The 15,221-nt window shown below is 42.0% G+C and overlaps 1 protein-coding gene across 1 annotated transcript in view; it reads left to right on the top strand.

Moving 5' to 3' along the window:
* Window positions 1–1,694: 1,694 nt before the first annotated feature.
* CHODL (chondrolectin) overlaps window positions 1,695–15,221 on the top strand; it is a 29,438-nt gene continuing 15,911 nt past the window's right edge. The window contains exon 1 of the mRNA XM_032195883.1: window positions 1,695–1,833. Within this exon, the coding sequence (XP_032051774.1) occupies window positions 1,695–1,833 (139 nt within the window). The remainder of the gene's footprint in view (window positions 1,834–15,221) is intronic.

The following is a 15,221-nucleotide window of genomic DNA, read 5'->3' as shown; positions in this document are numbered from 1 at the left end:
ATAGAACTTGTTTTATGCTTCCCTCTGCATGCTCTTAATTCTGCTGGAAAAGAGATGGTGGTGTGTGTGCCCAAAGAGTTTCTTCAGCTGTGCAAATATACTAGCATTCCATTTCAGTGTTGCTTTAGGAACTAATAATTTAAGACATTTTTGAAGAAGGAAGATCATTTTGGTGTCTATGGCAGGCATTCAACATAAGATTCCCACAAGTGTGTGTGTGTGTGTGTGTGTTCATTCCTTACTATATAATAATACATATAATTTCTGAGACAGTCAGAGACTTTGCACTCTGGAAAACCTTTAACTTTTTTTCTCATTTTCCCCACCTCTTTTGGTTGAGCATCACTTGAGAATTGGGGCAATTCAGTGAAACTTGAACTCCCTCATATTTGCAACACTAGTGTAGGTTACAACCATATGGAGCTGAAAGGCTTTCATTACCAAACTATTTTTTTCAAAATTTTCATCACATTTATTATAAGTTTTTGGTTGTGCTCTTCTCTTTCTGCATAACAGCCTTACATAATGAAAAGGCTGAATCTCAGATACCATGGAGATCTCAGGTAACTTCTCCATTCCAGAACATATTTTTCAGTATGACCAGTCTGATGACGTTGCCCAACATACCTATGGATTTAGAATAAATAAATAAATAAATAAATAAAAATAAATAATGGCATTGGATTGGAAGCCTAAAACCCATGTGAAAAAAAAAATTAAAAAATCTCATCAGTCAAACAATAACTTTGTTATTAGGAAATACAAAAAGCTGGTAGCAAAGCATAGAAGAACTGGAAATAATTTTCCATTACTTCTTACAAACATCATGTGGGTTTTGTACTGGGGACCTGATCCCAGGTAGCTTCAAAGCTGCTAGGAAATCCCTCACGTATTTTAAAATCCATAGTAATCTGAGATGTATTGACTTCAAAACCTGGCTATAAACATCTGGAGAGAAAATGACTTACAAATCAGACATACATACATGGTCTCTAGCTGAGTTCTGAGAAAGATGAAGTTGACTGGCAAGCCATCAAATAGTTTGCATACAAGATGTTTAAAACCTGTGGTCTATGATAATCTACCCAAAGTAAAAGCAAGCCATTCACAAGAACCTATGTAACAGACTGATGTGCAGAAAGAGTGTGTGACTTTAGAAATCTAGACTGTAATTAAACAAAACCCCTTTGACAACGGGACTCTGGAGGACAATGACTTCGGAGCGGTCCTTGAAGGGTCCCAAAGAGTTAGCACGGAGTGCCTTAGGCGTGATCGTTGCTGCTGTACCTCCCAGGGCAGGGAGAAAAGGGGACTCTCCAGCTCGTGCACCTGCACGTGGGCACACGTCCGCATGTTTAAGCTGTCAGCAGCGCGTTTCTCCTCGCGTCAGCTATCGGGAACACCTACAGTCTCCAACATCCCCCCAAATCCACGCCGCCCGGACGGCTGCGGGCGGGGCAGCCGCCCCAAAACCCGCCCCTCTCCCCCCGGCGGGAGCAGGGGGAGCCGGGGGGCGGCGGGGGACGGCGGGGGGCGGTGCTGGCCGCCCTCCCGGCCCGGCCCCCCGCAGGGGAAGGGATAAATCGCAGCCGCCCCGTCCCCGCCGTCCGTGTGCGGTGGTGGCGGTGGCGGCGGCGGGGGGGTTTGGGGTCGGGCTGCCTGGAGGGGGGCGGCTCTCGGCGGGCATCGCCGGCATGGGGGCCGGCGGGGGGCTGGGGCTGGGGTTGGGGCATGGTTTGGGGCAGGGGCAGGGGCTGGTGGCCGTGCTGGCGGCCGTGCTGGCGGCCGTCGCGCTGGGAGGCACCGGGGCGCTCGCCGGGCGCGTCCTCAGCGGTGAGTAGCGGGGCCGGGGGTCGGCGTCGAGGGGGTTTCGGCGGCCGGGGCAGTGGTGACAAAGCAGGGGGGGTGCGGGAGCAAGGCAGGAGATACATGAACTTGCAGGCTGGCGGCCGGCTGGTGGGCGTGCTGGTGGGCGAGCGGCTTCGTGCTTGGCCAGCCCGGCTTCCCTGGGGCTCCCGCAGTAGTAGCCCAGCGTTTGGTGGCCCGGTGGTGGACTAGTGGCTGGCCGGCTAAGAGTGACCTCGGCTGGACCAGTGCGCCCAGCAGAGCCTGGACCTGCTGGGATCCCGGCTCGGCAGAGACAGGAGGCTCAGCGGCCAAACTTCTGCATTAGCCTTGAGTTGGCTCCTGGCACCATGGGGTTTTCTTGTACAGTTTTAAGGCTGCCTGCCTGTCTTGAAATGTAGGCACTGCTTAAAACCAGAGTGTGGACTTGCTATGTTGTCGTTCTGAGAAACAGCTATGCAGTGAGATGTGTTTCAAACGACAGGGAATGTTTCTTCTCTTTGTAACATGGGTGGGAGGAGGAAGTAAACTACTAAGGATGTACAGCATATGTAATTTTGTTATGTGTGGGTGTATCTACAGCTCTCTCAAAGTGGAGAAGAAAACAGTACTTCAGAAATCTGTGAGGTTAAACTTAGTGTAAAAGCTTTAGGATCCCATCGTATATTTCCAACACAGAGAAGTATATATGCTTGGAAGCTGCTAAAAGTAACAAAAAGGCTGTTCTCAGTTGGGCTTTGGGTCAGATCCTCCAAGCTAAAGCTAATGGGCTCTTGGAGGTGTGTTGGGCACACAAGCAAATCCAAACATTTATCTTGAAACAAAGATTTACACACTTGGCTGCACTTATCATAGAATAATAGAATATCCCAAGTTAGAAGGGACCCGTAAGGATCATCAAGTCCAACTCCTGGCACTGCACAAGTCTACTCAAAATTTTAGACAATGTGACTAAGTGCACAGTTAATAAGTCATGTGTAAATCTCTGTCTATGCAGGTACGAATGTTGTCTCCTTCATAAATTGACTGCAGAACAATGCAATTTACTTTTATATGAGCTGTCTCACAGACTGTGATGGTAAAGTGTCAAGGAAAGTTGTAAGGTTTTTGGTAGTAAGCAGTTGGTTGCTGATTGCAGGCAGTTTCCTTCTTAGTTGCTAATGGAGTAGTCACTGCCCACTGCAATGATGTCCTATTTATTGCAAGTTCATGTGCACAGCTGAGGTGTGCTTTTGTGTGTGAGAGAAATTATCTTTCAGGAAAAATAGTTAAGTAGCAATAGTTTAAAACATTTTGAAAAAGCTTGCCTGCCTAGAGTGTACCCAGATGTTTAATCCCTTTCTGTTAACATGTAAACTGTGTAGTCATATACAGTAGAGCAAAACTCTTAGTTTAACAATTTGAATGAATAATGTACTGCACTTCGTTGTTGTAAGTAATAGTGAAGGTGGCTCACCCATGAGATTGCACTTTGCTTTTAGTATTCTTAGTATGTCTGGAGGAAACCTGGACCCTTAATCTTCTACCTGAATCTTGTGCATTTAAGTGACACATACAGCACAATGAACAGAGGTCCAGCTTTTAAAACAGTGTACATAATGTGTACCACATAATCAAACAACTCCTAGGTGCACAAAAGACTTAAGGTTTTAGAGAGAATACAGGCTATACCCTGTATATCAGTGAATTATTTAAAAGCATGTGATGAGTCTCATGTTTCTCTATTATGCTAGCTAATGTTTGGCTGATTTAATACAGGAGATTTGAAGTCACTTACGGAAGAAATCCTTTATGTACTATTAAATATATTGGCTGAAGTTGTATTCAATAGACAAAGGGAATCCATTCTAGGCAGTAACTGTCAAAGATATTTAGCATGCTTATTTCCAGAAATACTGGCAGGAAGGGGGACTGACTGTTTCCCACCTGAACCACACCCCTCTCCTGCCACGTGCACATGGATAGGTCTAGTGCAACTACTAGTCTGCACTCTTTCAAGCAAGAAATAGTACTGTTGAATTATTGGACAGTGTTTGCTGTCCACATCACTTCAGTCTAGCTTATCTGTATACAATAACCAACTGTTTGGACTTAAACAGGCTTCCATTAAATGTAGAAGTCTACATCCTATACAGAGCTGATTCTGAAAAATCAGTAACTTAGCCTTCAATCATCATAATCTACAGTAAATGCAAATCTCTCCACTTTCCTAATATGTTTAAAAATAGAATCCCTATCATTCACATTTAAAAAAAAAATTAAACTGACATGAGTACTGGTTGAAATTTGTGGAAAGGCTCCCAGTAACTGCAGTAAGTTTCCAGCAGTCCTAGCAATAATCGCAAAATTGCAACCATTTTGCCCACAGAAGCAAGAGGGCACAGAAGAAAAGGTCTACACTTTCAAAATGCTATTTCCTTAGCTAAAGGTTTCCTGTTTCTTTTTTTCCAAGCATGTTAGTCTTCCTGTGGGTAGATTATTTGCACCAGGCCATTCCTATTTAGGCATTATTTCTGTCATCTTTAATTTGGCAATTGCTAAAGAGAAGTTATGCCAGTGTTTTTGCAATTCTTAATGTCACTAGGCAGATGTATTGAGCAGTGCTCACAGACTCCCTATCAGAGTATCTAGTCTTGCCAGGGAATTGATTTTTAAAGAAAAGGATCAAAGCAGGCTCAGGAGAAACTGCTGAGTCTGCCTTGCTGTCCCATGACATCATGAAGAACATAAAGTGATGATAATGCAGTTTGCAAAGATGCAATTACTTTAAGTATCTATTGGGCAGGAAAGATGCAAGCTAATCTTATTACTAATCATTTAACAGCCTATGTATTAATCATAAAAAATATACTTTAATGACCACCATTTGCTGTCCTTTTATATTTCTAAGGCTTTTAATTTTTTTCTCTTAACTGTGGCAATGTATCAATAACAGGTTAAGTATTAGATACAGTATTTTAGAGCAGTATGTGTCTATTTTGGTGTAAAAGTAATTGGATATATAGAACACTGAATAAAGTTGAATATTTGTCAGGCCATGAAACAACAATTTTTTCTTAAACTATAGGCTCATTTGCTTCAGATACCTTTGAGGATGTAGATGTGTTCATTTGCACAGTTTATTAACTGGATTTGAGATAGCCATAAAATCATTAAAGATATATTTTCATGGGTAATAAATTGGATAGACGTAACAACCCCTTTCTCAAAAGGCAAAATTTAATTTAGTTCAGCTGGCTTGGACCGTTTATGACACATGAGTTTTGTCTGGCTTTAATATCTTTCAGTAGTTTTGGTAGGCAAAACCTGCTGGTTTTAGTAACATGGTCTGTTATTTTTAAGCTACATTGATAGTTCAGAATTTGGAACAGTGTTACTAGAAAAAACACTGCATGTTTCATCTAGAAGAGATATGGTGTTTGTTACACAGCTATCGCATGTGTACTTTGTTGCAAATGTTCAGCATTTGGTTCCATACTGGAAATATATTTTTTTTTAATGGAAATGCATATACACGTGGTACAAGATATTTTTGTTTGATTGATTTAAACATAGAATCACAGAATTTCTAGGTTGGAAGAGACCTCAAGATCATCTAGTCCAACCTCTGACCTAACACTAACAAGTCCTCCACTAAACCATATCACTAAGCTCTACATCTAAACATCTTTTAAAGACCTCCAGGGATGGTGACTCCACCACTTCCCTGGGCAGCCTGTTCCAATGCCTAACAACCCTTTCAGTAAAGAAGTTCTTCCTAACATCCAACCAAAAACTCCCGTGTTGCAACTTTAGCTCATTCCCCCTCGTCCTGTCACCAGGCACGTGGGAGAACAGACCAACCCCCACCTCACTACAGCCTCCTTTGAGGTACCTGTAGAGAGCGATAAGGTCACCCCTGAGCCTTCTTTTCTCCAGGCTGAACAAGCCCAGCTCCCTCAGACGCTCCTCCTAAGACTTGTTCTCCAGGCCCCTCACCAGCTTGGTCACCCTTCTCTGGACTCTTTGAAGCACCTCGATGTCCTTCTTGTAGCGAGGGGCCCAAATCTGGACACAGTACTCGAGGTGCGGTCTTACCAGAGCCGAGTACATTGGGACAATCACCTCCCTAGCCCTGCTGGCCACACTGTTTCTTATACAAGCCAGGATGCTGTTGGCCCTCTTGGCCACCTGAGCACACTGCTGGCTCATATTCAGCCGACTATCAACCATCACTCCCAGGTCCTTCTCCAACCTGGCAGCTCTCCAACCACTCATCTCCCAGCCTGTAGCTCTGCTTGGGGTTATTGTGCCCCAGGTGCAGGACCCAGCACTTGGCCTTGTTGAACTTCATGCAGTTGACCTCAGCCCATCGGTGCAGCCTATCCAGATCCTCCTGCAGAGCCTTCCTCGAGCAGATCGACACATGCACCTGCGTGTCATCTGCGAACTTACTGAGGGTGTACTCAATGCCCTCATCCAGATCATCGATGAAGATATTAAAGAGGACCGGCCCCAGTACTGAGCGCTGGGGAATGCCACTAGTGACCGGTCTCCAACTGGATTTGACTCCATTCACCACGACTCTTTGGGCCCGGCTATCCAGCCAGTTTCTAACCCAATGAAGCGTACGCCAGTCCAAGCCGAGAGCAGCCAGTTTCTTGAGGAGAATGCTGTGGGAAGCGGTGTCAAAAGCCTTGCTGAAGTCAAGGTAGACCACATCCACAGCCTTTCCCTCATCCACCAAGCACATCACTTTGTCATAGGAGATCAGGTTCGTCAAGCAGGACCTGCCTTTCATAAACCCATGCTGACTGGGCCTGATTGCCTGCTTGCCCTGCAAGTGCCGCGTGATGACTCTCAAGATAATCTGCTCCATGAGCCTCCACTGAGGTCAAACTAACATGCCTATAGTTTCCTAAGTCTACCTTCTGGCCCTTCTTGTAGATGGGCGTCACATTTGCTAGCCAACAATCAACTAGGACCTCTCCTGATAGCCAGGACTGCTGATAAATGATGGTAAGCAGCTTGGCCAGCTCCTCTGCCAGTTCTTTCAGTATCCTCAGGTGGATTGCATTTGACCCCATCGACTTGCATACATGTAAGTGCTGTAGCAGGTCGCCAACAATTTCCTCGAGGATTGTGAAGGCCACATCCTGCTCCCCATCCCCTTCCACCAGCTCAGGGTACTGGGTATCTAGAGAACAACTAGTCTTGACGCTAAAGACTGAGGCAACGAAGGCATTAAGCACCTCAACCTTTTCCTCATCTCTTGTCACTAAATTTCCCCCCTCATCCAGCAAAGGATGGAGATTCTCCTTAGTCCTCCTTTTCATGTTAATGTATTTATAAAAACATTTTCTGTTGTCTTTAACAGCAGTAGCCAGATTGAGCTCCAGATGAGCTTTGGCCTTTCTAATTTTGTCCCTACACGTCCTTACAACATCCTTACAATCCATCTGAGTGGCCCGCCCTCTTTTCCAAAGATCATAAACCCTCTTTTTTTTCCTAAGCTCTAGCTACAACTCTCTGTTCAGCCAGGCTGGTCTTCTTCCACACTGGATCATCTTTCAGCACGTGGGGACAGACTGCTCCTGAGCCTCCCTGCTTGAATCTGTGGAATTGAATAGGGTTGTTAGCACCTATGAAGTGTTATACTTTGGGTAGCTTTGTAGATTTCTTTTAATAAGCATAATTAATTGCTGGGGAAACAGAAGAATGAGTATATATTGTAAAATGCCAAGGAGCCTGTTGCTTGCAGGAACAGCATTGCTAGACCTATGAGAGACAGAAGGGGGGGAAGTAGGTCTGACATCAGTCTTTTCCTCCTTCACATAAGAAAAGGGAAGGCAACTTGCAATTTTTAGGGGGTTGTCTTAGCAACTCTGTCAGCACTTTATGTGCATGATGAACCCCAAGGACAGTGCAACTATACACTGGCTCCTTATCCAAGCAAATGTCTGTCTGCCATGATCACTCCTGTGATATGTACCCATAAAGTTCACATGATCAGAAGAAAGGAAAACAGTTATTACAGGAGAAGCTAAATGGATCTCAGGCTTTAAATTTACAATGTGCTAGATATCTGAAACAGAACTGATGCCAAAAAGTAGGTATGTTTCACTTAAAAGAAAGAAAAACTGTCAGGGCTTTAATGATTTGATGGGGGGGAGGGGGGGTGAGAGAAGTGCTTGTGAAATACTTAAAAGATTTTTGTTGCCTATATATCACACAAACCAGCAACTAAAACTGCTTAATTGTTTCATAAAAAGGGATATTTATTTTCTAGTTGAATGCATTTACCCTGTATTGATTCATATAATTGTAATTGTATGTTTTTCTGCATGGATAATTAGAAGCTAATCAACATTTCACCATCCATAATGAGATGGTGATATCAAGCTACTTCTTCACAGCTCTGTTAGCAGTGTACCATGTGTGCCAATGCTGATAAGCTAACTAGAAGAAATAAATGTGTGTTATTTTCTTTGTAAAACAAGTGAATAAACCTATCACTGCTTGGAGAAGATGACAGCCTTTCATGAGGGCAGGTATTGCAATTCCCAGTACATCTAAAATAAGCTAGTGTCATTTTAATTGTGTGAGCCAGATGGAAAAATCCAGGTGTTAGTGAAGGGGGCAGTTATAACTAATGATCTTTAATCGCCAAATCAGCACTGCCCAATGCCATTTTACAAACAGAACTGTCACCTTCTGATGGCTTGTTTTTGTAAATGTGTAGGTCTTATTTGTCTGAGAGCAGTTGTTATTCAGAAATAACCCATTCAGCTCCCTGTCCCCAAAAGCACTTGGCAACACAACAGCATAAATAACAAATGCTGGTATTTAGAAATTTTTTCAGCAATAAATAAACCAAAAATCAATTTCCATGGCTATAAAGAGGAAAATAAGACCTGGATTGGACTGAGACAAATGCTTCTTCTGTTGCTCTGTATTCTGTTCGATTGTACTGAACTGCAGTGTGAACAGTATAATGCAGTATCTTTTCTTACAACTTTCCTCTTCCCATTTTCTTTCTGTGCGTTAGTTCTAGAGATGGGTGTTTGGCAGGTGTCTGAGGCCTTTATCATCATCTTTGATTCACAGGATATGGAATGGTTAATAGCTGAAGATAGACGCATAGGTAGCCTCTATAAAATGACAAGTAAATTCTTCCTGTTCTTTCTGAAACACAGGCCAAATAATCTATCATTTTACATGCTAAAGCATAAGAATTTATCAAGAAACAGATTCTATTATGAAAATTACTGTAAAAATTCTGGGTCATAGATAAGTTTTGCTTAAGAGAAGGACAGCCTCTCTTAAGAATCTTCACTTATGTGATAATGACCATATGATAGGCACTTGGACTTTCTGCCTGTACAAATACCTCCCTGAAGTACAGCTACCTAAAAGACAAATGGCCCTCAAATATTTTATATAAATACTTAAAGGGAACTCAGAATCTTTGAAAGGTTTGTTTGTTTGTTTGTTTTTAAATAAACATCACTTTAGAGAAACTGTATTAAGGTATAATACAGTTAAGTTATAAACCCTAAGGTATAAACCAGTTAAGGTATAAACCCTAACCCAGGAAAAAAGCTATACATCAATGAGTGACTATTCTCTCTGCAGACTTAGATATGAAGAAGGTGGGAGGAAAAATGTACCTAATGTGCCAAAAAAGATTCACCAAAAATTGAATTCAGTAGACTGGATGCATACAAGTATGATGCAGTAAAACATGAACAACAACATATCAAAACATGACCAGCAGCTGAAACAAATCAAAATATGACTAAATGATACAAGGGACAGTTGATGTGATGTATCAGCTTTGAATCAAACTGTGACTAGGAAATTTTCATTCCTTTTAGCCCCTACTGACTACATTCTAAAGTGGGACTTGTTGTGGAACACCCTCTGTCCTGCATACTGGTTACACAGCCTTTGAGGTCAATGTGCTCACACACACAAGTTTAAGACCAAGCCTGGACTTCATAACACAAGGAGAAAAATATATCTAGCCAGTGGAATGTTTTGGTTAATTTACATTGACTTCCATCATGCTATTATTTCATGATCTCTTTTGCAGAAGTCCCTATGTCTTTGTTACTTTATTTTCAGAGGCCTCCATCAGCCTCATTCTGGCCTTTGGGATTCTGGTTAGTGTTAAATGTTCCACATTTCTGTGCACCAAATGTTCCTCTGCTTTTTTCTGCTGAATTCATTATCTAGTAAAGAAAAAAGTCAGTATGAAAACAGGGGACTTTCTACAGCAGGCTTTGTACATTCCTTTGTTCACTTTTTACACATGCTATGCACATTCATCTACTGTTCCCTGCAAATCTAGGTGAACACTAATGGTAGCTGAAGTGAGCCATGGGCTGTAGGTTATTTTATTAGGTTCAAGAGGAAGGGAGATGGGATTTACCAGCAGGGAGCTTGTCTTTTATCTGGGATTTCCAAAACCTCAAGCTGAGTCATGTTCATTACTCAAAATAACCTTTGTGCCCTTCTTGGCCAATGGGTTGTAGATGGAACTGAGCCTGTGCACTTAGAGACGTGGCTCTTTGAGATGGGTACTCTATTAGTAATTTTTGTCCTCAGTGACATCATCATGAATTCTGTCATGACGGACCTAAAGGAAATTACTGATTCTGTTTAATGAGGCATCATTATTAAAACATAATGGAGGCATAATTGATCAAAATACCAGCTGAATATTTGCTTGTTTCTCCTTTTCTCAAAGGATATTTTTTTTTTTCTTGCAAAATTACCTACAGAAATAGTTTAACTAAGTATCAAGTATTCGAACTAGATTTGGTTCAATGTTACCATTATTTGAGCTAGATTTGGTTCAATGTTACCAAAACATTATATTATGGAGCTGCTGTGTGACACCCAAGGATGAAAACTGAGCCATATGAATGCAAAGGTGGTTAGCACTTCTGAGATCAAGTACTTGCTTTCTTTAGCTACAGAGAAGGTGAGACAAAGTGAGAGTAAAGGAATTTAAATCAGATTCTTTGCACTAGGCAACTGGAATTGCTAAGGCTAAGCGGGCTGAGGGAACAAGGCTAGAGTTTTGTTGTATGGCTGGTGTATGCAGGAAAGGGAGAAAAACATAATCACCTTCAGATTTGCTCTCTGATGAGGAAACTGGGGAGACCTAACCTTGCAGTTTTGCAGTGCAAGAATGCGAGGGAAAAAAGGGAACATTCTGTCAATTAATTGTTGCTTCAACATACCACTCTTCCCTCAAAAGACTTATTAGAGCTCTGGTGTTGATGAAAAGTTAAGATGTGGGTTTATGTCAGCAAGCCAAGTGCATGTTTTTGCTTTTCTCTATGCCTTCTTCTGACTGGGATCTGAGCAGCCCTGCTTGGGAGAGTGAAGGTTGCTCAAGGATTAAGGAGCTAATACACTCCATGCAAAGAAGGGTATAAGTACTCCACATCTACAGATACGGTAGTTTGAAACATCAACTTGTCTGAGCATCTGTAAGGTATAACAGTGAGAATGAATTCTTAGATCTTATTAATTGCATTAGTTAGATCTTTGGTCTCCTGTTCAAGGGAGGAATAAACACATTTACATCTTTTTTTCTTTCTGGATGTGCTGTGATGAAACAATGTTTTCTTTCAAGTTTGTTTTTTCATCTCAGACAGCCTAGGGCAAACTGTGTGGAAGGGTTGCAAAGGCCTAACTTACTATGCAAAGTGAATAAATATAGGTATCTTTTCTTGATTCATCCAATAGACTTGCTTTCAAAACTATTTCTATTCAGTTGTGATAGAAAATTGGAATTAAAGTAATGTTGAAATAGCAAATGTTGCTTTAGGATTAACATTAACAAGAGTGTTGACTGCCATAAAGATATTAGAAAAAGTTTAAATAGCCTAGAGTTAACGTTTCCATACTTATCTCCTTTACAGTGTGGTGCATTCTGTCATTTTCACTAGCAAATTGTTTCTGCTTTGTAGTTCATAAAATAGTAGTGAGACAAAGCTGTAAAAAATGAAGCTTGAAAGCTTGACATCTCAGTGTGCTCTGAGAAGAGCACTAAAATGTTAACTGATTTGCCAGCTATTAATGCACAACTGCAGATTGCCATTAACACATTGAACTAGCTCCACAACAGCAGATAAAAGTCTCCTTTAAAAGAAGAAAGAAAAGATTCATAGAGGGTTATTACCTAAACACAGGAACTAAATTAACTGGAACAAAAAATATTCACAGCTTCTTCCAGAAAGCTTACTACTCTGCATCACACTTCATTCACGCAGGTTAGGTCTTAAGCACAAATATTTCTTGCTGTTTTCCCTGCTTGCTGTTTTCTGTTTTTGTTTTGATGTATATTCTTGCACAAATGATCAGCCTGTAAAGTGGAAACGCTTCTTAAATTTTATTTTATGCATATGTGTGTGTAGAGGGCAACAAATGAAAGGGCACTGTAACAGCCTACCCAGGACAGTGGTCACAGCACCAAGCCTACTGGAGTTCAAGAAGCCTTTAGACAATGCTCTCATATACATGGTCTGGTTTTTGGATTGTCCTGTATGGAGCCAGGAAATGGACTTGATGATTCTTGCAGGTTCCTTCCAACTTGGGATATGATTCTATGAAAGAGAAGTAACTTAAAAGTTAGCTTGTATATGAAGTTTCACTTGTTCAATTTTTTAGTTTTATAATAATGAATTTTAGAGTTAACAATGCACAAATACCTGCAATAACAATATTGTCTACAAAAAAATGGTTCAGATCAGTCTGAATTATATAGGAATAATAGCGTACAAATCTTCACACAGAGGTTTTCACTAACCATTTTAGATAAACCCTTGGGTACGGTCCAGGCCTTTACTTCTGTATTCTGGATGGTGCCAAGAAGGCTCAGGGTGCATTAACAGTGCCAAGCTGTTACTGGGCTTCATGAAACAGCATCATACCAAGTGTTGCAGTAGCACCTATTACACGGTTTGCTGCCACTGTACCTGTCTTTCTCCCAGCTCTATACAGTCCCATGTTTTCTTCAGCTTGGTGTCAGTGATGAAGCTGTTAACACTGGTCCAATATGGAAGGTGCATCAGCATACAGTGCAACTTGGAGCTTATGGGCACACACTCTACAGCAGCTCAGAAATGGCACGTGCTAGTTGGCACCCTAAATTTCCTTGTGGCACATGCACCTGACTGGAAGACAAGTACACTGAATAAACCTGGTCAGTTGGCCAGCAAGGACCCATTTCTCCTGTTGGAGATATTTTGTTACCTGAATTTGCTTGTTTTGTTACCTGAATTTACTACTTAATGTCAAGGAGAACATGTGCACCAAATGAAAGATTTCTATAGGAGTTTTTCTAAAAATTGTCTGGGAAATAGAAACAGCAAGATGATGGACAAAGGAACCTCCTTAAATCTGCTTATACATCTTGAATTAAAGCTTTGAATTCAATCTTTAGTTACAGGGATGGGTGTGGTCCACTTCCTTATAAATGATTACTGTTTTACATAATTCAGTGCTAATCTTGCACTCATGTACATATGTGTACTCTGGCAATAAGCCATAGTCACTCACCCAGTGATGAGGATCAGAATGTTGAACAGCTCCTTCCTCATTGTGCGCTCCATCCTGTCAATGATACAAAGCTCCTGGGAAAAATAAATTTGTGTTAACACTAGGAAAATTTGAACTGCAACATTATATATAAATGAGTTGAGCTGTGATTTCATATGCAGCTTTCATTCTAGTACTTCACACTTTTGAGCATTTAGACTTATCACTTTGTTACTTTGATAATAGGGGGTCTTTTTTCATTTTGTTCAAAGCAGTCTTATGAAGAAACACATTATTTTATATGCATCTGTAATGAAGTGCCTTCACCTTGATTCTTCAGCACCATTGCCCAGCTAGGACTATGGCTCTTTCTACATTCAATGTTACAGGAAAATAAATAAATAAATAAAAATGTCTGGTTTATAAGTAATTTAGATAATGTCTAGTAGTTCTTATTACATTGGTATCCTTGAATAATTCTTATTTAGTTTGAAAAAATGTGTAGGAGAGTTTATTTCGCAATGGTAACAAAACAGACTGGAAAAACTGATCTTTTAAAAGGTGCTTAGTTTATTTCCTTACATACTTTTTAGAACCCTTCCCATGTCCTCCAAATAAACTCACTGGAGTCCAGCAGCAGCAAAGTGAGCTTGCTCATACCACATCTTGTATATGTTGAATAAGCTGTAGAGAATCTCTCTAGTTGAAATTCCATTTCAGAAAAAGGGCATCTGTCTTTCTCAGCCTAATAACTGGAAGGAAAAGACATTATTTCATCATTTGTCTTTTTATTTATTTATTTTTATTCTTTACAGACAAAACTCTGAAGGGCAAGAGAAAACCTTTGTGAATGCAGTAGATCAAGTGATTTTTGAAAGCATCTTAGGGATTTTTTGTGGTATCTGGATAGTACTGCAATATCTGCTAATGTCTGGAGCTTCTGTTGGCTGTGTTAGGAGTGTGGTTGTGTTAGGAGTGTGGCTGCCACCTCCAGCACCTCTTGTTCCTGCTCTTCTCCTGCCTGGTCCTTGGAGTCCAGCCTGGTGCTTGGGGACCCTGCCGGGGCTGGGCGATGTGGCTGCAGCTGTCCTATTTACAGGTTCAACCTGTAGCAAAGCTGTGTCCCACAGACACACAGACAGGGCTGGTCACACAGACTGCTGCAGACAAGGCTCTGCCTTCAGCAGCACCCACATGTGGGACCCATGTTATAGATAAACAGACAGCTGTGTCCACTCCTCCTCAGGCTCACAGAGACAGAAGGGCCCTAGTGAAAACAGGTGCACACACACACACACATAGCACTCTTCAAGCTCACAAGCATGCACACATTAGCAGATCTCTCAAGCACCAGTAAGGCCTTTTTCTACCCAGCACCCTGCCTGGCACCTGTGCCCTCGAGTACCAGCACAGTCCCTCTGTGTATCTAGCACCCAGCCTGGATCCTGATCACAGACCCATTACCCACTTCACAGGCATCCTACTTGCCAGCTGGCCCATCTTGAAGCTCACTTTACACACTCGTCCCTCATCTACACCACATCTGCAAGTCCCCTTGGGCATACCAGCACTGAACCTCTGCCCTTGCCCTGGACCTAATGCCTCTGCTACTTGTTGTCTGGTTCAGCTTAAAGTTTGATGATGAATACATGTGCACACCCAACCCACACCAGGCTGGGGAAGATACAGACACTTGCACCCCCTAGCAGCTGTCACCAGGTGCACAGGCTGTGACCCGTGGCCCCACTCCAGCTGCCAGCATGTAGCCCTGCACTCGCCTCAGGTTAGCCTTCCCCAGAAGCTGTTTCTTTTGGGACATGCGCCACTCCTGGTGGTGGTGA

The sequence above is a fragment of the Aythya fuligula genome, chromosome 1 (assembly GCF_009819795.1).
Source record: "Aythya fuligula isolate bAytFul2 chromosome 1, bAytFul2.pri, whole genome shotgun sequence".
NCBI lineage: Eukaryota > Metazoa > Chordata > Aves > Anseriformes > Anatidae > Aythya > Aythya fuligula.
The sequence above is the reverse complement of the archived record's forward strand: the minus strand, read 5'-3'. Positions and strand labels throughout refer to the sequence as shown.